Source organism: Ascidiella aspersa, chromosome 2 (assembly GCF_963924565.1).
Source record: "Ascidiella aspersa chromosome 2, kaAscAspe10.2, whole genome shotgun sequence".
Lineage (NCBI taxonomy): Eukaryota > Metazoa > Chordata > Ascidiacea > Phlebobranchia > Ascidiidae > Ascidiella > Ascidiella aspersa.
Window position 1 is genome coordinate 35,007,017 of NC_139448.1, and position 23,479 is coordinate 35,030,495.

Consider the following 23,479-nt stretch of genomic DNA (forward strand, 5'->3'; position numbering starts at 1 on the left):
TGGGGTGCACCCGGTCACCTCAAATTTTTCGGCCGTGCACCCGCAAGATCTCTTCGCGTTCTTCCCAATTATAACTTAAATGGACTTTACTGTGTTTTAGTTAGACCTGATAAGGCAGCAATATACATTTACCAAATCTGTATAATGAAAGTTGTTGCTTTTTATTTTTAACTTAAAACCAAACAGGAATCACAATGTCGCAAAATAATAAGCAACCGAGCACCAATCCGCTGTTTTCATCATCAAACTTGGATTTTTCCCCGAATGCACTTTTTATGCCAGTGCAGGAAAACACTTCTTCAGCGATTTTCTCCCCAGGTACAATATTGAACTTATTTCTTTTAACAAAATGAACATTTTGGTTCAATATTATCCTAACAATGTTCATTACTTTCTGTGCTCGTGAAATTTCCAAAATTTATAACCTGATTGAACTGTTCACTTGACTTCAGTATTTTGCATTTGCTGACTCACAAATTTTAAACAATTTTTACAACTATTTTCTTAAAATGCATGCCTACAGCCCAAAAGAATAAACTTTCTAAACTGGGTTCAATAAAATCTTAGCATTGTTATATGTATAAATAAGTTGTGCTCATTCAATTCCAAAAACAGCACTGTAACCTTTCCAAAAACAGCACTGTAACGAAGTTCTTCCAGTACTTATGTTTTTCAAAATAGATTTTTCAAATAAGTAATGAAAGAGCTTATTTTTAGTATATACTATGCCTGGTAAAAGCATATTTACATCACCTGTTGGATGTTTGGAAATTTGGTTCAACTCACAAACAGTATTTTAAATAGGTAAAGCTGAAACCTAAATGTTTGCTTGATATTTCAAACTTTAAACTTTATTCTGAACCAGGAACTGTTCATATTGTAAGAAATTAAATATCCTTAAAATTTAAAGACTACAGAAAATATATTTTGAAGAAATATCCTTAAATTCTTTAAGACAAATAAAAATTCAACTTGGATTTCATTGATTATATTTAGTTTTGTAATAAACATATCAACCCATACAAAAGTATGTAGCATTTTAACATCTTGAATATCTCTTTATTTATTTTTAACATATGAAAAAAAAGATATTGAAAACATTTACAAAGCTACCTACTTTTGTATGGGTCTTGATGTTCTTACAGTGTCTTACTACAACCTCCAACCATTATGCTCCAATATGTAGTGTCATTATTGGATTTTTTAAAGTGGAATTTTATTTACAATTGTGTTGTTGCATAATTTAGAAAGTGACCCGGCAGAGGAAGCCAGCTTCATAGGCCAAGCTCCTTCATATGGACAGGAACAGCAAAATGTTGCAACGTTCACAATGTTCTCACAAAACAATGACAAGGCCCAAGGTGTGTAAAAAACTAATCTTAGTGTAGAAAATAAAGATCTTTGTATATCAATTTAGGATTAGCAAATTTTAAATATTTTTTTCATCTGTAAATGCGTAATTAAATAAGGCAGTGTTTTTCGACCTATGGTTCTCAGCCAAAAATTGGGCGCTGAATGGTTTAGTTAGGTCAACGACTGCAGTAGTTTACATGGTTAAATTTATTGATATCAGTTCTGAGCAAGATTTCTTAAAATTTTGATCCTGTGGGAGAAATACAAACACATGGCTAATTTTTGTATAAATTCTATTTATTCTATTGGTCTTATGTTTTGTTAACTTGTTCAGGGAATGAAATCGTGTTGCCAACGCTTTGCTGTTAAATTTACGCTTAGTATTGAAGGCGCCGGCCGCCGCAAAAAAAAGTTGAGAAACACTGAATCGGATCTAGGCTTATTTGAGAATGCTAAACAAATGGAATAATCTATTTAAATAAAATTATCTTTCTGGCAAGATAGGTGGCATGTAATACAACTTATTTAACAATCTCTAAGTCAAATTATTATCCCAATATTCTTTTTTCAGCGACAAATTACTTAAATACCTACATGAATTCCGAAATGCTCCTAATCACAACATTTTCACAAACTCTCGCAACCGCAGATCCATTTTCAAGCCTAACATCGGAAAGCAAGCCCACAAGCTCGGCAATACTCACCTCAGAGCAGCAAGAACCTCAGCTTTTCGTTCCTCCGCAAGCATCAGTGCAACCGACCAACCCGATGTCATCCTTCACCAGTCAATCGCCAGCAACTTTTAGTGCCACGCCACAATCAGTCTCCTTTCAGCCGCCGATCTACAACAACACCCCTCCTGTTCCAACCAATATACAGTCAACACCCACAGGTAACCCCTACGCTCGTACAGGGGCCAGCGGCGCCAGGCCCCGAGCAATGTTCCCGCCCAACCCGCAGATGTACCAAGCTCCTGCGGCTACCCTACCGTCGAATTTGTACAACACTCCGCCGCAATCTCCACCCATGACTTCCATATCCGAACCCCAGATTCCAGTAACGTCGATTGCCCCTCCCTCATTTGAGGCGCTCGCCAGTCGGTCGCTGACGCCCCCTGGCCCGCCGACCGGTCAAAGTTTGTACCAGCCGGTCGCGTCGCATTGGTTTTACTGCAAGAAGCTCTCGGATAACAACTTGGTCTGGTGTCCTTTTTCGCGTTCTGATTCAAGCAACTTGGAATTAGCTCTAAACAATGGTGAGTTTAATTTAAATTTTATTTACATTGTTGGTTTTTCAAACTTGGATAATACAGTATTGAGTTTGAATTTTATCTTTTGTGCAATGCTAAGTCTGATACAGTCTCTTTTTATTGATGTTCATTTTTTTCTCTTGATGATTGCAATGTTAAACATGTTTATTAGTTTATATACAATTTCTTTACTTTAAACTGTTTGTTTTTCTAATTTTGTCTTTTTGATCATTTTGGAATTGGCACAAAAATATATATTTTAATTTAGAAAAAGCATAACATTTTTAAACTTAGCACACACTGCAGTTTTTTCAAAAATATTTTTTTCAATTTAGAAAAAGCGTCCAATTATCAAAATTCCGACACCATAAGTACCGACGGCGGACGTTACGACGTTTCTGTTAGCAAAAGAGAACGAAAAAGTGTTTATTGGGAAGAGGAAACATCGATTGTACGTCGCTCTTCCTGGTTCTGCAAAAGTGACAACGAAAACCGCTACTCTCCATATGAAGAAAGCATTGCTGTTAAACTAGAGGTAAAATGTATATTGACTTCGCTCGTTTTGCTCAAGTGTAACAAGAGTACTTTGTGTGTAGATTTTGTTTTAGTAGATATGCAATAAAAATTCCATTACCTATGTTAGTTTCAAGAGGGTGTTGTGTTTTTATAAAGTGGATATGTGTGGCTTGCACTTTAAACAAATGTGCAAAAACCAGTTACACCAATTTCTTCCAATGTGTTGTAGTTTTAATAAATGCTTGTGTGCATTTTATTATATAATTGTGTAAAAAAGGCAAACTCTATGTTATGTAATGTTTTGTATTTTTTGAAAAAATTAATCATACTCTGTGTTATACCATGACTTAAAATATGACATATTGAACTTAGGTCATGCCTTTTACCTTATGCTGTTAATGTTTCTCTTAAGGCTGAATATCGCAATGTTGTGTCAAACGGACTTTGGCACAAGCGCATAGAATTGGAAAACGGTGAAGTGGTTGTAGTACACAGCCCACAACTGATCGTCCATTTTCAGGTAAGGAACTAAAATGGTGCTCATGAGCTATTTGATAACAGCACATTTATTTTATTTTTTTTTTATAGTTATTTTTTTGTTTTGTTCTGGAACATTCAATTATGGCAAAAAGAAGATATGTTATGGGTTACGGCCTATATAGTAAATTAAGTTGCTGCTGTAAAGCAAAAGTACTTCAAAATTTTGTTATACAAACACTAATTGAAAAGTATTCCTTTGCCTCACTGGCTAAACTAGGACAGAAAACAAAAGTACCTTTAAAACCAGACTGTTACGTAAACCTTTTTTAATTGTGTTTAACAGTCTCTATTTTTGTCATAAACAGATCGCAAAACATATGTTTCTATTGTCTAAATATGCAATACTTCTTCAAGAAAATTTATTCCTGCCATTTAAGCTTTAAAATTTTCTTAGTTTATTCTGCTATTTTTTAATTTGTGAAATAATTTTCCGCGAAAAATAAATATTGCTTTTATTTTTTTGTTATATGTTTTGTAAATTTCTGAAACAACCTTACACGAAAAACAAATAGTGCTTTTAATTTTTTGGTATGTATTTCGTAATTTTCTCGAACAACCGTACACGAAAAATAAATAGTGCTTTTATTTTTTTGTGTTATTCAGCCAATTGCAGCCAAGGATGAGTTTGGTGGTGTTTTTGAAACCCAAATGCATTCCAAGGTTGTGAAACGAGGAATATTTGGCACTGAATTTGAAAAAGAAATTCCCCCCAGTAAGAAACTGTGTTATATATTTACTTTATATCTGCTTGCTTATCATTTCTAATGTTTATTCATAGTTTGAGGGGAGAATGCTGTAAACTAATTGTTGTTACATTAATACAAACTTTAGTTTTAGTATTGCAGATTTTTGAAAAATGAAGTTTTTTTTTTATTGCTGAACCTTCCCTATAAGAAAAACCAGTAGTGAATAACTGGTCTACCTTGCATATAACCCTTGATGTTAAGCATAAAAAATTGCAAAAAGTTTTTCCAAACGCACTGTCATATAATATGCAGGTTAAATTATTAACACTTAAAGTTAAGAATAAAAAAAATGTAAAAAAATTTCACCACTTTAAAGTTTTTGCAAAGGCACCATTGTATATTATGCAGGTTAAATTATTACTGCTTTTAAGGTTTTAAACTACACTTTTTGAAAGATACAGGTTTAACTACAAATTCTATAAGACAAACAAGGTTTTCTTTTTTAAATTAGTCCTGCTATAAAAAAGAGTTAGCTCCACCAGGCAACATATCAATTGGTAGAAATCGCTCTTCTGGTCTAAACAAAGTACTGTTAGTCCTCCTATGTTGAAATGTTTACTATGTGTGTAAATCATGTTTCAAGATGAGGTAGGTACACAGTCAAACAATAAATAAAAAAAACATCCAGGTTAAACTGCATTAACAAAGTAAATGTGACAAACAAGGTTTCCTGCTTTTAACTTCTAAGTCATGATTTGTTCAAACATATAGTGTGCATAAATTTGTGTTTGAAGGCGAGGTAGGTACACCAGATCACGTGGTGTTCCTGTGCCATGGCATAGGGCCAGTGTGCGACCTTCGATCAAGAAGCATTGTAGAGTGCGGTAGGTTATCACTTGCATGTCGCATAGTGGCTTGTCATGCAATCAGCATAGGTGTCTCTGCTTGCTATAACATAGAATTGCTAGGCATGCAAAAATCATATGTGCCTGACTTAGCATGCTTTTCTTACCCTAGGATGATTTTAAAAAGTTTGATGAAGAAATTATTGAGTTTTTGCATGGGTTTGTGGTGAAGCATCTTTAATTCTTAACAATCATTTCCCCCAAAATGGTTGTGTAGTTGTTATTCGTAGTGGTGCTCAAATGGCTTCTGGAGGTATCACTACTCATCCGATATTAGGTTGTCATCAATGCCGGTCCTATACCGTACTAAATTGATATCATTTTGACTAAGTTTGTAATCCAAAAAAAGTGTTTTTTACGTTAAAATTAAAGGGTAAATTTTTCACAAAAAATATTAAAGAAAAATGTCAATGCAAAATTTGTCAAATGCAAAATTTTCGGCTGAGTACTAAACGTCACATGATTTGCATGCTGCTTTTAAAACCCCGGAAACCCTACTAACAGCTGTAATTGTGTGTCGCTTTTATGTTTGCATGCTGCTTCTCACTTAGGTGAAGCGAAAGATGTTTGCCACCTCGTGTTATTTGCACACGGTATCGGCGAAGGTTATTCGCAACGTCGCAAAACCATAAAGGATGGTGGTGAGATGTGGACTAACAATAAAACCGTTTTTTTTATTTCTTTTGAAAGTTTACAGTTCTATTGTATGAGGTGTTTTAAATACAAAATGCAAGAAATCTGGTCTTTTAAGACTTTTTTTATTCATTGTAAAAGCTCATTTAATTACCATTTAGTGATTTTTTGCTTTGCATGAAATCTTAACATCATTAAATCATTACTTTTATGTAATTTACAAATTTCCTGCAATTTTATTTATTTATCTGCATTCTAGAATTTCGGTGTAGACCTTCTTCATGTGATGAGATTTACGATTGTATTTTAGTGTTCTTAATATCTATGCAAAATAATTTAAATAGAAAGTGTTTGAAAATATGTTAAACAAACCTTATATTTAAAAGAAACTGCGTTAAATTTAATTTGTTCAATTCACCTTTGTGCATAGGATAGCGCCATTAGCTTTTACACCTGATTTTCAGTTGATGATTTTCGGGCTATTCATCTTAACCTTCTACAAACCCACTTCAAAAAAGGCCTTGATTCTAACAAAGCTCACCGAATTGAGTTTTTACCGATTCACTGGCACCGAGCTCTCCACGGAGATGCAACTGGCGTGGATAGGTTGGTGTGGTTGTTTTTTTTAACCTAATTACAATGTGAGGTTAATTCCTTGGTTTTTATCTTTTTTTTTAAATTGGGGTATTTTTTTGTGTTATAGTAAATGCTTGTTTACAATAAGGTAATAAGATTCAATAAAAAACTTTTGGAATTTTTTGTTTTTCCTGAACCAAATCTGATAAAAACAAATATTTCTACTTAACATTTTTTTTTTTTTTTTTTAAAAAGTATTGCTCTCGAAGATGTAAAAAATTAACAGTAATAATGCCATTATACATTGTTTTGTTTGTCATTGCAAAAATGTTTAAATATTTTCATGTATATTACAGTTGTATTGTTTCAGTTGTAATCTTCTTGCCCTTTTAGATATATGTAGAATGCTACCAATATGTAGGATGTAGAATGCTACCAATATGTAGGATTTAGTCTTATTTTCAAATTCTGTTTTATTTTCACAGAAATGTCCAGCACTTGACACTCCCCAGCATTTCCCGCTTGCGACATTTCACCAACGAAACCCTCCTCGACATTCTCTTCTACTCAAGCCCAGTTTATTGCCAAACGATCGCAGACACCATCGGAAACGAAATCAACTCGCTCTATAAGCTCTTTTTGTCTCGCAACCCTTCTTTCCAGGGAGAAGTCTCACTATCAGGACACAGCTTAGGTTTGTCTTTGCTATTTCAGTCTTATATCACACCCTTAATAAATTTCCAGAAAGATACACCCTTAGTTAATTTTGAAGCATTATGATTGGAGTTTTTAGTTAGACAGAATAAGAATTTTAAAGCCTTGTTAAAATAGAACATTCAAAATGCTACCTACTTCTATTTGGGATCAAATCAATGAATTAAAAAAATCATTACTATAAAAACATGTTTTCACTTATAAGGACACAGCTTATTCTTTATAAAATTCTAAAACATTTTTACATTAGTATTATTCTAATATGGCTAGCCTAATTAAAAATAAATAATAGATGTAACATCTGCAAGTAATTCTTTTAGATAAGGGCCTTTAGTAATATGCTTTTAAATTGTATGTTCATTTCACTGTAAAAGCCGTTTGAAAAAGTCAACTAAAAGTTTTCAATAGTCGGCATTTTTTTTTTGATCTGACTGTGGCCATACTTTTCGCCCAAAAGATTATCTAGTAAAGGTAAAGTTGAAAAGCCCTAGAACAAAGTAGGATCATATGTTTGTTTGAAACGGAATATTTTTTTTGCTTTTTTATAGGTTATGTTGGACTTTCAGATTTTATAAAATAACATCTTCCGCTTCCTTAATTTTACATTTTTCCCTTGATTGTGTTGTTATATATTTCGTAAATCTTAAACATTTATTTTAACAAACCCAGGTTCCCTTATCCTCTTCGACTTGCTGTGTCACCAAAACCAAGAACCAAAAACTGAGCAACCTCCAGCTCAGCAACAGCAGCCGCCGATGACAAATGGCAATGCCAGTCTTGCCGCTGACACCTCGAGTGTGTTGTCAGTGGCAAGTGACACTGGCTCGAACAGCCTCAAAATGAGTGGCAGCTCACATTCACTGAGTGAAGCAGCGGCCGATAAAGAAACACTTGAGGATTTGCTAAATCGACTCAATCTGGGAAACTTTTTGAGTAAATTTGAGGATGAACAAATTGATATGGACGCGTTGGTGAGTATTTATTTAACACCCGATCCGTTAGAAATTAGTGCATTCCTAAGCAAAAAGGTCTACGACAATTAGGTCCAAAACATCTAAATCTAGATTAAAATAATCTAGAATGGCAACTATGTTAAGCTTAGCGTTATTTAAGTTCAAAATCAACTTTCTAAGCAAAAAGGTCTACGACAATTAGTGCATCCAAAGGATCAAAAAGTCCGACTTTTAGACTTTGAGGTCTCGGACAATGCACTAATTTGACTTAACAATGTGCTTAAAAAGATTAAGTTTAATAATACTTGATCCACCTAAACCCAAACGCTAACCAGCACCCTAACCCCAATAATGTGCGTTGAATTAATAATTACATAAACGCTTTAGGCCCCAATATCTCATTTTGTGACGTAACAATCCTATATACCATGGACGAGAAACTATTCTATGCCCAACGAAAGTTTGTTTTTTTCCCCAGCATTCAAATAATTATTACATTAACGAACTTTATTTGGGTTAGGGTTCGGGTTAGCGTTTGGGTTAGGGTGGGTCAAGTGTTATTAATGCCATCTCACACTTTTTGTAATCTTTTTATGAATTTTGAGCGAATATTTTCAATTTGTCTACGCCGGGAGTTTACCTAAAGGTCCAAATCAGTGCATTGCCAGGACCTCAAGGTCTAAAAGTCTAGACTTTTCTGCCATTGGATGCCCTGATTGTCGTAGACCTTTTTGCTTAGAAATGCACTGATTTCTAACGGATCGGGTGTTTTTAGATACCTGTTGAGGTTTGTCTGTTGCTGTGTGAAACAATTGATGCTTTTTTAAAAACGCAATGGGTTACTATTGTAACTAAACCCCTTTTTGTAATTTATAATTGTAATTTAGAGATTATAGTTATGATTTTCTTAAAGGGATCATAATGTTGTATTAAAGGGATCATAATGTTGTCTAGGAATTTTTTTCTGGAAGCATTGGTTAGTATTTTATTATCTGTTGAAGTTTGTTTGTTGCCTATGTGACACCTTTTAAGGAATAATTTTACCAAACTTCTTAATAAGATCACTCAAAAAGAGCTATTTTTTATGATATACCATGTAATAAAAATAGACTGAAGTAAAGTCATGCCATTAGAAAAACTGTGGCTTAAGTGCACTAAAGCCAACTCATTGAAATCGTTAATACAGCACTTGTCTAAAGTTTGTCGCAAGAAATTTGAACTCCATGCCTCCAACCTGGGATACGTTGGTCCTAGTGAAATATTGGCTCTGCGGTCTGCATTAAAAGCAATCTCGGCAAAGTATGTGAAAACCAAACTCTAGCATAGCAATTAGCGATGTTCTTTCTTTGGCGCAAAGAATAATAACGTTTTCCATTCTCTTAGCGTTTCGTTTTGCATTTTTATCTTCTTGAAAATTCTCAGGCTTAATAAAATCCGCGTACATACATTGGTTATGCAATGCATATATAACGTAGGCGGAGCAGCCGACAAAATGACTTTTATTACAGTACACCGGTTGCGCGGACCACTGAGTTAATATAAGGAAGGTTTGGTAAACCGTAAGGTTTGTCAATTGTTTTACCAACCAGAATTTAATATAAGGTAGTTTTAATCCAATAGAAATTAGATCTTAAAATCTGCATGAATAGTTATCACAGGTTGTAAAACAATTTTATAAAATATTGAAGTTAATTTATAAAATACTGTTCAGAAAAGTCTAAATCTCCAACTTTTATGTAGAGTTTTTTTTTATTTTAGGAAATTGTTGCTTAGTGACAAAATTTTTTATCTGTAATTTTAAATTCCAGAAATTATTGTTTCTTTATTTGTTTTATTGTAATGTAAGTGTATATATTTTTTTGAACACATAAAAGTCTTTAATTTTGCGATCACCGTGTTCCATCACAGATGATGTGAAGGCAACTTGAACGACATCCTTCCCCCGATGGAAAAATTTACATTCTTTAATTTCAAAATCTAGAAATTATGTTTTTCGTTCAATTGTGGTATTGTAGTTTGTAATGCAAGTGTATATGAATTCCCAGAAAGCCTTTCTTAACAAATTTACGTGATTTTGCTCTAATCCCACTGTTTTGCTTCAGATGATGTGCAGCGAAGGTGACTTGAAGGACATTGGTCTCCCGATGGGTCCTCGGAAGAAGTTGAAGGGATTCCTCGCTGAGAGGAGTGAGAGGGATGCGAGGAGGAAGGAGGAGGAGGCGAGAAGAGCGATCGAGGATGAGCTACGACAACAACAGGAAGCGCAAGTCGCAATGTCGCTCCTCGAAACTAAAGTGTCGGCTCCACTGGTGAGAAAATTAATTGTTTGTTTTATGTAGTAGGTTAATCGAAGCCATATAGAAGTAGGTGGAATTTTTGGTTTGTTTGAAAAACTCGTCAGTAGAAGTAAGAAACATTTTAAATTTAAGAAAAAAAATGTGTATCAAAAAAATGTTACGGGCTTTGATATTCTTCCTACGTCTAACTTACAACTTCAACCATTATGCCTAAAATTTATTTATTTTTTCAAACACTTATGTATGTAAGGAATGTCCTGAAGACAATAAAAATAAGTTGAGTACTTGGATTTTGGACCGTTTATAAAAAAAAGAAACGAAGCGAAAAAAATAGAAACAAAAAAATCATTTCTTAAAAACTAACATAAAAATAAATGATTGAAGCTTTGTACCTATTTATTTTATTTTACAGTCTATATATTCAACTTATTTTTTATTGCCTGCGAGAAATTCCTCGCATAACAAACGGATTCGGAAAAAGTTCGGAAAAACACACACATCTCACAAACTTTCTCTTTTATTATGTAGATGTATGCAATACAACATTAGCATTGCTGAATGTAGGGCCAACAAATATTAACCCGTGTTTTTTTAATATTTGCATTTTTAATGCTGTTAAAAATAAGGACGGCAGTGTCGGGTTTTTGGCTGAGGCCGCAAAGCGTTATTTTCCTTTAACTTTTAAAGTTTACTTTTTATTTTTTTTTTCAACTTTTAAATTTTACTTTTTATTTCTTGACTCAGGAAACGATGGACTCGTTCGGCAGCTTCCTCTCATGCGCCACCAACGTCCACGTTGACTTCCAGCAGTTTGACGCCGGAATCGGTCAGCCGATGGTCCACTACCCAACCCTCGACTTCCACCCTAAGTTTCTCTTCGCTCTTGGATCCCCGATCGGTAATTTGTGCTTTCAAACATCATCCACCCAAAATAATGATGAAAGAGTCAAAGACCAATTACATATCCCTGTAGTATTTAGTGTACTCAGGATAAACATTTACTTTTTTATGTTGGTGTTTGCGCCAGTACTGTAACCGAATAATACAGTGTTTTTTTAATACAGTGAAGTCACTTTTTCGTAGTAATTTACGCTTCATCATTAAAAAACAATTTTATTTATGTTTTGTTCAGGTGTGTTTCTTACTGTGCGTGGGGTCTCAGAGTTGGGTGAAGATTTCGCGCTTCCAACTTGCCCGGGATTCTTGAACATTTTCCATCCGGTAAGACTAGCAATAATACTGGCCTCTGCAACGTTCATCCACTTAAAATTTTCATTTAATAGGTATTGTACACGGTGTCCCAAAACATTTGAAACCAACAGCATTGCTAACTAATTTATTATCAATAATTGGTTTTGACCATCTTGTTCTTATTATTTAGATTTGAATTTGATAGTGGTAATAAATAACAGTGATTAGTTTCAAACCACATGACTTGGGAATTACAAGAAAACAAGTTTTACGTTTTTTTAGACTAAATTGTATAACGCTGTTTAAGCATGCTTTCAGTAAAAGTTTTAATCCAGAAAAATGTTCGTCACAATTGCCCGCCGACGATAATCCACTTACATTTTTTTGCGATCACTGCCGGATTACTGTACAACTAGACGATAGCGGATACACGGACAAATACAAAATTTTGTATTGAACTTCATTAACTGAAATATCGTTTAATGAATGAAAAATAAATTACTGTTTAACAAACATTATACTTTTGCCATAAAACTTAGTATTGAACCATCGGTCGACGTATCTTCATTAGCAAAATATACCTGCTGGCCGACAAACTGAACCCCGCGGGTGGCACCCCTGACTTAGCCAAAAATGTAATTTAGCTTTTTTCGGATAATAATTAATGCTACAAAAACAGACTGCTTTCCGTTGAGTGTTTTTTTTCCACGACGTAATTTTAACCATATGCTCGAAACCCATAAAATATCATTTTAAAGATTGTGTATTTAGTCTTGCGATTGTGTATTTAGTCTTGACAACTGTTTCGAAAAATAGATTAGGCAAAAATACGAAACACCAATGTCGGGTTTCCTTTTTCGAATGTTCATAAAAGCCCCCTGTTCTCCAATCAGCTATTGCAAGGGGGTAGAATATGCTGTTTAAGCCCACAGCGGGCGAACTGGGGCGCTTTTCGGGGGCAAACCCATCGAACAAAGCGGCAGGAATTTTGTTTGCCAGCCTGTGTTGTATTGCATCTGAAATCACAAGCGTTTATTGTTTATTCTCTTTTAACTTATGTTTTAGTTCGACCCGGTGGCTTACCGAATGGAACCCCTCATCAACCCAGACTTTGACCAAAAGCCCATCCTTGTTCCACATTACAAAGGAAGGAAGCGAATGCACTTGGGTGAGCTTTTCAAACCTTAATATATCATTCCGACGACTCCGCTGCGGCTTATTATTTTCATTTAACAATTTGGCGATGAAGATTATTTGTAGCGGTGAACAATTATGGCTAATACTCTTCAAAATCAAGTAACACCAACATAAACCAAAGTTAAAAAAAGTTTTTTAAGCAGTATTCGGACATGATATAAATACAAAGTGCTGGACGTAATAACAACATGACGAAAAAACAAAATCTACTCTTGTGAAGCAATCTTCTCCAAAAAGGACACAATACTTAACATACGTCGAAATGTTATTTCCCAAAACTTAATTTTAGTTTTTTACTTTTTATTTTGGCAGTTTATAAATTTTGGAATGATTTCGCAGAGCACCGAAACAATATCAGAATCCTTATTTTCTAAAGATCATTTTGTTCAATTTGTATTGCAGAGCTTAAGGAGAGTTTGGGCAGAATGGGTCAGGAATTGAAGCAGAGCATCATGCGATCTGTGAAGCTTGCGGTTGGAAGTATGCAGAAGTTCGCGCAATCTCACTGGAACCAAGCACAAAAGTCAACTGAAGCAGAGGCGAGTGTCTTCTACCATTAAAATAGTCGTAACTTGCTTACTTACTTTTCTTTGTATTTGTAATTCTCATTTATTTTTGTAGTATAATGGTTGGAGGTTGTAGTGAGACGTAGTAACAATGTCAAAGCCCATATAAATGTAAATAGCATACATTTGATGTTATGAATAAAATGAATAAAGAGTTATTCGAAACGTTAAAATGCTACCTACTTCTCTATGGGCTTTGATATTTTATTACGTCATTTATTTGTATAATTCAGCGTTTCTCAACCGGTGCGCCGCGGCGCACTGGTGCGCCACGGAAGGCTGCTAGGTTCGCCGAGAGCGATAGTAAAAAACATGTCGAAATAAGTAAATTAATCGGAATAAGACTTTAATGGGCAAAATAACGTTTTAGTCTCAAAGGCTGGAAGTCCCTTTAAAGATATGCAACTATAAAACCCATATAATAAAAAAATGCAGGCTTTCAAGAGAAAATATCGGTCAAGAGAAACTATCGGTAAAAATTCAAGAGAAATATCGGTAAACCTCAAAATCTTCGCGCTCGCTTCGCTCGTAAGGTGCGCCGCCACGTTTTCATACGTCTCTAGGTGCGCCCCCAAGTATAAAAGGTTAAGAAACACTGGTATAATTCAATAGCGTGATTTTCGGCTTAATTTTTTGTAACCCAATTTATAATACACGTTTTATTCAAACGTATTGTTTTAACTATTCACCTATTTCTCTGATTACGTAGACGCATTAGAACTAAGTAAAAAAATATTGAAGATTGATTTTTTCAAGTTAAAAATAATTGTTGAAAAAACGCGTTTTTTTCAGGTTGAACAAGAAGTGAAAACGATGACTGAGCAAATTTTGCGCGGAGAGCAAGACAAGGGAATTGATATGGAAGAAACTGGTGAGTTTATGGCCTAAGAGGTGACTTCTTTCACTATATTGGATTGTTTTATATTAGCCTAATAGCGGGGTAATTGAAGTATATAAGTAAATGGTAAGCCAGTAAACAAAGTTTTTGTTTGTTTGGATGGAATAACTGATTAGGCCTATTACTTGGCAAACACGTGCATGTGAGAGTAGGGAATCCGCTCTGAATAATTTTTTCACATAATTCAAACTTTTATCAGCGGCATAATGTGTTTTGTCGCTTAGTACATAAAACAGTTCTTACTTATCTGTAAAACACGTTCTTTAAACGCAGCCGCCAATAATTCATGACTATTCCTGGACACATCATATTTATAACTGCTGTTGTAAAACAAAGGTAGAAACATTTCTGTCAAATGGTTTTACGATCTAAATCAAAAAAAATAATGTACACTTGTTTATTTAATTTAACAGTCAATAAATTAAACATAATAATAGTACTTATTCACCTGAAACGATCTGTCAGACCCCAGTTTGAAAAAAACTAATGTAAATTTAGAGAAAAATCGACTTTTAACTCGAAAATTTAGAAATATAAATCCAAGCCATAACTGATAGAATAAGTTCTTTTTACTCTTACTTGATGACATTATTTTCTCGTTACAGCATCAGTGACGTCAGACATACCCCACGCCGACCTCGGTCGGTTGAACGGTGGGAAGCGAATCGACTACGTTCTCCAGGAGAGGCCGCTAGAGAGTTTCAATGATTACCTTTTCGCATTTCAAAGCCACCTCTGTTATTGGTAAGACTTGCGCGTTTTGTTGGAAATTTTTAAACTTTTTTTTGTGTTTTTTAGTAAAAGATTTTTGACGGTTTACTGATAACCGTTTTTGTACGTTTTTTTAATTACCAAGTTTATTTTTGTTTTTTTAATTCTTTTATAAATAATAACCCTACTATTTAGTCATTCTTTGAGAGCGTTTTTTTATTTGACTTTTTATAATCTTTATTTTCAGCATTTAGGCGTAAGTTAAGTTAAATGACATTTCGGCGACAGCTATAATCATTTTTCTTGTCATCGCTATTTTTGGCACATTTGCCTGTTTTTGTGCCTTTTTTACATTTTTTTTGCTGAATATGCGTATAAAATAGGTGAAAAATATTATTTAAAAGTAAAACTTCATTTGCATTCTACTTTGTCTTTTGGGGGGCCATCGGAATTATAAAACTCTCAAAATTTATTAAGTTTATCAATTTTAACACTTTGAAACCTTTATTTTTATACTTATGATGATAAGACATTGACTTGACTTGCTATTTGCTGACTTTCAATCTAAAATGACTTTAATTAAAAAAAAATATTTAACATAATACTAGGTTAAAGCACTTCTTATAAATTAAAAACTTTGGTGCTTTCTAGGAACAACGAAGACACTGTCCTCCTCATTATGAAGGAGCTCTACGGTTCCAGTGGTGTCCTCACTGACAGACAAATAGAAAGGCAGAATATGAACAAGGCCGTATTAAGCCCAGTGGTTTACAGTCCCCAGGGCGGACCACCAATGGCCACTATACCGCTCAAATAGAACCATTTCTTTTCTTGCAATTGTACAAGACGAATCAGTATGTGGCCCGAGAAAAGTCAGTGAAAAAATCTATATTTTGTGCCGCATTTCTGTCGCTGGTTGCTGGGCTTGTGCTTCAGAGAACGTCTTGTAGTGTAATGTCCTATATTTATTTTTCAAAAGTGTTTTTCAAGAGTTATAGGAAGAGTCTGATAGTGAGAAATAACGTGCAATGTACTGTAGCTGCTTTTTGTTGATGGTGCCTTGCCGCAATGCAGAATCATTTAAGCCCTGGTTCGTAACTTTTTTACCGTCGTTACTCAAAAGAGGGCTTGTCAGCTTTCAAATACCCCTTTTAAAATTATTAAAGTGGTGAATTAAACTCAAATAATGAATAAAAACATTAAAGTGTGGCCTAGGATGAAAAAAAAATACATTTGAACGGTTATTAATGGGCCTTTGTCACAACTTCTTCCTAGAATTGTCGAATTAGCCATGAAGGGATAATTGTGCGTTTAGAAATCACTGCATTAGGAGCTGATGAACGGCTGGCTCGGTAATTTTAACGTGAAATTATTTCCGTTTTCGCTCGCGGCTCGTATGCATTGCGCAACTGTACAATTGTACATATTAAGGCAAATATGTTTTAATGCGAAATAAAACTGAATCAACCACAGGGTATAAATGAACTTGTTTTAAGTGGACCTGTTACCAGTTTATAATGTTGTAGAACAATTCAACCAACTGTGCTAATCAAGTTAAACATAGGAGCATAATGGTTGGAGGTTGTAGTAAGACGTAATAAGAATATCAAAGCCCATACAGAAGTAGTTATCATTTTGAGCGTTTCGAATAACTCTTCATTCATTTTCAACATCAAAGTCAATGTTGAAAATGAATAAAGAGTTATTCGAAACGTTCAAAATGAAACCTACTAAGTTAAACATACATTCTTAAAATAAGCTAATGCTGCCAGGCATAATATATAATGGACTGTTGCTCTTCCAGCAGTATATATATATATATACTGCTGGAAGAGCAACACTCCATTATATACATTCTTAAGAAATTGACCGAAAAGAATATAGGCTACATGTCGGTCTTTTCGAAAAAGGCAGATTTCATCAACTTTGCATGTTTCCTCTTTAACTCTAAATTCTTGAGTAGCCTATATATCAGGGGTTCTTAAACCGGGGTCCGTGGAGGGTGGTGGAAGCATAAATTAAGTATTTCTGTATAGTTAGGCAAACAGAATTATTTAAAAAAATATGTTGAGTATATTTAAACTCGATTTAAGTTTTAAATTTCTTAAACCGAAAACATGAGGTTTCGTATGTCGGCTTGTTTTATTTTGTCATGTTTAAAAATTAGGCCAGCCCTGATCCAAGCGAACCATAATTTTTAGTATTTGGGGTTGAAAATGAGCTCCTGTTAATTATGGATTCGTGTGTTAGGCAGAAGAGGATAGATGGGCTGATAGTTTCTGCACTCGGTTATATTGTTGTTTAGATATGTACGATACGTATTTGATTTCAATTTTCAATACCATATTTCGGACAAAATAACGGTTGTCTGATTAATGACATTGCTATGGTATAATGGTAAAACTAATAAAATTAAAACGTTCAATATATTTTTTTTAGAGTTTAGCGAAAACTTATTGTAGCGTTGGTTTGATCTTTTTTTAATAATATATTACTTTTAAAAGCTTAACATGCTGCATTGCAATTCGTGCCATAGATGCAAAAAATATTCTAATATCGGATTGGAATTGGCTGTGTTCAAAACGTTGAAATGTGTGTGTATTTGTTTCCTGATGAAATTCATACAAAACATTGTGAATACAGTGATTATCGGATGGCAGCAGTTTAAAAACTAGCTTTTCGAAACCAGACCTCTCTAGTGAATGGCTGATCTGAATTCAAAGCATACAAAACATTTCGTTGATTAAAAACGATTTTATTTCGCAAAAACAAAGCAAGCGCACATTGGCTAAAATAAAAAATCGCCTTCGCCCAAGAAGGGTCAGCTTATCAATAAAATGAAGAATTTTCCCGAAAACGAACTGTTTATGATAATAATTGCTCACAAAAATATGCATTTCCAAGACACCGATTTTTTCCGTAAATGTTCGAAAGTTAAAGGGTTTTATTCCCGATAGCAGGGGGTCACCAAAATACGCCCGGGGTCAGTTTACTTATTTGGGGCCCGACATTTTTCCTTAATGCCCCGAAATTCGGTTAATACTTTATTAACGGAAATTTTTCTTGGTTGCATATCTAAGAAAGTGTAAATGAAATTATGGGTATTTTCACTCCGTATTTTGGTGAATATTTCTTCCTTTTGTCCCAGAACAAAAGTTATGTATATTCAGCCCGCAATCTCCAATATAAAAAAGTTTGGTGCTCCCTATTTTAGACGATTTGCAAAACCAATTGCTTTTAGCAACAAAGGTTAAATATTATTATTTAATAAATAATTAAAAAGTTGAATTGCGGAAATGTAGTTTACAAATAATTAAAAAAACACGTACAAATTTCCACTTTCCCCCAGAACAAATCTGGCGTTTCACTGTTCTTTCTTCGAATTCCAAACAGCCTCTCTTGAAATGTTTGCTTTTCTCGCTTAATCGGGATAAAGTTAGGTCGTTTTTTTTTCGGCGACGAAGATTGCTTGGTGGCACATGGGGCACGTGTCTTGTATGTAAAGCCACTTACGTAAACAGGACGAGTGGAAAAGATGCTTGCATTCAGTTATTCGCACCTCGCCGTATTCTGCAAACGATTAAGTAAGCATTAATATAGCTGGAACATTAACTTGGAGTAATATCTTGTCTTTTAGACACAGAGCTATGTTGATAGAGACTATGGAGGGCGCATATAAAGTTTAAATTCATTTGATGTCTACATAGCCTTGGTATTTCTTATAAATGCATTTTTTAATTCAAATTATAACGTGCTTTAAATATATTTCTCATAGTTAAAAAAATGTGTAGGTTCTGATTTTAAAACAAACGCAGAATTACTTGTGCAACGCAAAGTGGATACAATTAAAATGTTGTTTCTCTAATTGTATCGAGTACTTCATATAATAATATTGACACAACAAAATTTTGGAATAATTCAGACATTTCTAGCAGAACATATTTTGTCATAATAGGAATATCAAAGCCCATGGAGAATAGGGTAACATTTTGAACATTTCTAATATCTCTTTTTCCATATTAAACATGTTGAAAATGAAAAAAAAAGATATTTAAACGTTCACAAAATTCTTTATGGGCATTGACATTTCCTACTATGTCTAAATAAAACCTACAACCATTATGCTCCTACATTTGTTTTTATTTTTTTTAATTACCACTTAGTCCACAATGCACGGGCCATTTGAAAGGAATAGAAACATTATTTACCTGATGTAAAGTTCTGGTAGCATATACTACAAACATCGTCCTTATGTTGTTGTTGCAATAGTTCGTGTTCGGCCTTAATCAACGTGTTGAGTTTGGTGTTAACTGTTCGTCGATTGTTTAAAGTCTTCCACCCATCACAAGCGGCTCTGCGTTAAACAAATACTCAAAATAACACATGAATAAAATTAAAACTCGTGTTTTATTTGCAGGTAGAACCTAATAGCCTGTATCCAGAGAAAAATTTAAACAAAATAATGTTGGCAATGATAACATTTGACCTAATTTATCTCAGCTGTAAATCGCAAAGCCTTTAATGAATCGTTTTTTTACTATTTTTTCACTATCACAGTGCAATTGTTCATCGTGAAAAAAAAATTGAAACATTTCTGACCACTGACTTTTAGGTTATTATTTTCCAATGCTGTAAATAATGCTAGCTTAAAAATTCAACCAACAAGTAACATGATTGCCGAACTAACAAACCCTTTACAAGTGTTTGCAAAAAAAAATCACTTACTTGTAAATGTTCACATAGGCGTGCATAGACATCATGAAAGCTCGCAGGGCACTTCCAGATTCGAAGAAGAGTACATAGGCGCCATTGACAAACATGACGCAGCCGCAGACAAACTCAATTGAATGAGAGGTCGATTGAACATAGAACACCCAGTCGTCCAAGTGTGGCCATGGCTTGTGCTCAATTCGTGCGTCCGCAGCAAAAATAGTGTACAGTAATAGAGTGGCTACAACCTGTACAAAAAATACCGCTTAAACAAACATAAGAACATGTTTAAAGGGTTTAGTTTAGCAATTTTTAGGACTATCTGCAATGTAAACAATTTTTAAAAAATAATTGCCTTTTAAAAAGACTATTGTTTACATTCAATTGAATTTTAACATGTCCTTGCTAATTAAAACCATGGTTTTAAACAGGGCTGCAGATTTAGACAAAATCACACACTTAGCTGGAGTCATACTCAGGTTAATTTTTGAGACTTAACTGACTCCGCAGCCCTGGTCCTAATGATATTATTTCCACACATATTCTGGAGAAAAATATAAATGTTCTTCTTTAACCTAATCCTCGGTATAAAACCAACTGGTACAACGGGAGTTTTTATTCTAAAATTACTTATTTTACCTTGACAATCAACTCAATACTGAACGCAGTGAGTGCGATGAGCCAAGTTGAAAGTGGTTTTGTCTTCACCAACCAAATGCAAAACACAGTTGGAGCGGTGCCGAGAAAAAATGCAACAAATAATGGCTTGATGTGCCTTCTCATGGGTATGTTGGCCTGAAAAATTAACAAGTTTTTTTTTTATAGTTTTGTTAAAAAATTAGCTTTAAAAGTTTTTAAAAGTATACACAAACTTGCTTCACAGTATATAAAACAATATTAAAAAGGCATTTTAGAAAGTTTTTGTTATATTTCATTAGTTAAAAATTAGGTTTTATTACCAGAAAATATGCATATACTTTTTAACACAATACGCAATTTTCTTAGGAATTTGAAAAAAAGTTCCAAAGCCATATTATTCAATTAAATCAACATTTTGCGAACGGCAATACCTTATGACATTATCAGTGCAAAAATTCAAGTGATAAAACAGCAAAATGTTTGTTTTTGAATATATATAATGGTTTTAATATTTTTATTAAAATATGCATACAATTTTCTCAAAAATAAGTTAAACAAAAAATTGAAAGGGTACAGAAAAATCTGGATACAAAGTCTATAAAAAATGTATATATTTGTTTACTTATATCATTTATTTAATTATAACTGACCTGGGCACTTAACGTCACAAGAACAGGATGCACTAGGTCGTGGGCATAATGAAGTACAGCGGCGAACAGCAGGCACATGTTTCTGTAAAGTCGCACAAGTCGTAGCGAAGGAGAGAGACCGGTCAGTCCCGTTTGAATCGCCAGCAAGCAAAACAAAACTGCTGAAACTGAACCGAGGGATTGTGCGTGGCCTAAGTCTGCCCCTCCGACGAAACTGTGCAGTTCGATACCGAGGTAAAAAAACGGTACCGAAATAGCTGACCCAATGCAAAATACAGACAGCATTGAGTCAGTGAACATGATGCCTACAAATTCTAGCGCATGGAAATTGGGTGATATTTGTGTGGTGTTGGTGTGGTTTGTTACATTTACGAAACCTGTCCTTGTGTCGTTTTCCAAAGAGCTGTTATTGCCAATGTCCGCCGAGGGCATTCTCACGAAATAGGACAAAATTCCCTGTGGCGATTCCTCATTTTCATTGCTGATTTCGAGGCTTTGCGAGGTAAAAACAACGGCAATTAGGCTGCATAGACGGAAAATGAAGAACAAGCGTAGGACTTGTGGCACTCGCAAATGGTCCCAGATCGTTTCGACAAACAAGGGCAGGCCTTGCTCCTTAATTGTCCGCCAAAGCCGCTGGAGATTTGATCGCCCTTGCTTGCATAGAAATGATACACCACGGCCCAACGTGGAATACAGGCAAATGAACTGGGGCAGTAAAGTAAGACATATTGAGAAATTAAACCAGCCCTCTGTCACGTTGGCCAGTATTGCTATGGACGATGATGTGATGCATAATAAGGAGAGAGACTGTGACGGTGGACTGCTGGTTGTGGAAGGAAACAGATATTTGCTGGTGAAAAAGCAGTGAATTGCGATTTGGACGAGCAGGAAAAACAGGACTTTGACGGTTAGGTCAAGCTGAAAATTAAAAAAAGGTTGATATTTATGTTATAAGATGGTCTGGCCTAGAAAAAAATTAGTTTTTGGTTGATCAAATCTTAAAAAAGCATTTGAATTTAAAACTGCTTCAAAAAGAAAATCATAAAATAGAACTGCCAATAAAGTGAAATTTAGCAAACAAGAAAGCATGAATGTAACCACAAAATAAGTTCACCTTTCAAAATATACGATAAATATACCTTTTATTGTACAATCATTTACTAAACGCTTGATCATGCAAAAAATGTTTTCTTTCTTTTAAGCAAACAGCAGTTTTACATACCAAAATGTGGCAATAAGTTGTGGCTTGCAAAAAAGGGGCTATAATGATAATCTAAAAAGTCATGAAAAAGATAACTATAACTGGCCAGGTCGAAAAGTATTTAAGCAAAGAGTTTGAATTACATATACCTGAGGTACACGCAATGTATCCGCATGTAATGTACTGGACACAACACTATACAAGACGGACTGGTTAAAGTGTTGATAGTTGGTGTGATAGCTTTTGTAACAGCCGGCGACCAGGAATATCTGCAACAGCGCAGAAGCAACAAGCAGTGCAAGACCGACCACAAAGCGATAAAACAAAAGAAGCCATCTTTGGTGACAGGCAAATAGGGACAGTGATGCAATGGACCCTGGAAAACAATTAATACTGTTATGTTTTATTTAATATAAATTTTAAATAATACAAATTTTAATGAAAAAACTAACAAAAACTTGAACATTCAAAAGTATAAACAACTTTATAAACAAATTCATGATAAGAAAAATATTTATATTTTGCACATATTTTGGCATAGTTTATGCAACCTTAAATATGGTTTTATGAGAACAGGAATAATTATTTATCGATTAAATACATGCCTGTGCCTTTAAAAATACAGTCTTACATAAAAAAGTAAACATACTTATATACGTAATAGCTTAATGATCTATTAAATATATATAAGAATGCATTTTAAACATGCATCACCATATTTAAAAAGCTAACACATACCAATTACTGTAATGGCAAAATTGATAAAAGGGTTGGACGTCCACATGAACTTTAACCTCCGGGAAAGGATTGTGTCCAACAAAATTATGGTCGGACTTCGCAGCACGTCAATCACTTTGTAATCCATGGTGGAAATAGAGATAGCCAGAGTTTCTTTTAGTGATGAATGAGATTATAGATTAGGAAATTTCTATCGTTAGTGTGAAGTGTATTGTAAGTTGAATGTTACTGAAAGATCATGGTTTTTGAGTAACTTTTTGCAGCATTTTACAGGGTATAATTCACTGTCATGACAGTTTATATTAAAACAACCCTTATAAGCGTTTCTAAAATGTAAAACATGTAACAATCAACATTAAATCTAAAAAAATTATGAAACAATTTCAGTACAAAATGAAGATATTCAGCAGTAATTAAATTGTTGAACTAAATATAAATGTTATTAACTCACTATATTCACGATGTTATAGTAAAGAAAATACACTAAATTTCTTGTAGATTTCGCAGGAACTAGAATAAATGACTAACAATTTTGTTTTTCGATAAATATACT

General features: G+C 34.2%; 2 protein-coding genes across 2 annotated transcripts; one reads left to right on the top strand and one right to left on the bottom strand.

Moving 5' to 3' along the window:
* Positions 1-190: 190 nt before the first annotated feature.
* On the top strand, positions 191-16,448 carry LOC146165490 (triacylglycerol hydrolase DDHD2-like). The gene is made up of 19 exons (XM_083383249.1): positions 191-318; positions 1,248-1,361; positions 2,003-2,608; positions 2,944-3,137; positions 3,531-3,638; positions 4,262-4,370; positions 5,139-5,228; positions 5,801-5,890; positions 6,347-6,488; positions 6,944-7,152; positions 7,842-8,143; positions 10,228-10,434; positions 11,167-11,320; positions 11,555-11,643; positions 12,679-12,781; positions 13,213-13,349; positions 14,169-14,247; positions 14,880-15,018; positions 15,637-16,448. Exons 1-19 carry the CDS (start codon positions 195-197, stop codon positions 15,800-15,802), a joined length of 3,162 nt encoding a protein of 1,053 aa, XP_083239375.1. The 5' UTR covers positions 191-194; the 3' UTR covers positions 15,803-16,448.
* Positions 16,449-17,730: 1,282 nt separating this feature from the next.
* LOC146165491 (E3 ubiquitin-protein ligase RNF139-like) lies at positions 17,731-23,248 on the bottom strand. Its single transcript, XM_083381966.1, has 7 exons — positions 22,927-23,248; positions 22,338-22,564; positions 20,985-21,905; positions 20,335-20,490; positions 19,711-19,943; positions 19,194-19,339; positions 17,731-18,555 (listed from the first exon to the last, which is right to left on the bottom strand). Exons 1-7 carry the CDS (start codon positions 23,051-23,053, stop codon positions 18,422-18,424), a joined length of 1,944 nt encoding a protein of 647 aa, XP_083238092.1. The 5' UTR covers positions 23,054-23,248; the 3' UTR covers positions 17,731-18,421.
* Between the last annotated feature and the right edge of the window lie 231 nt (positions 23,249-23,479).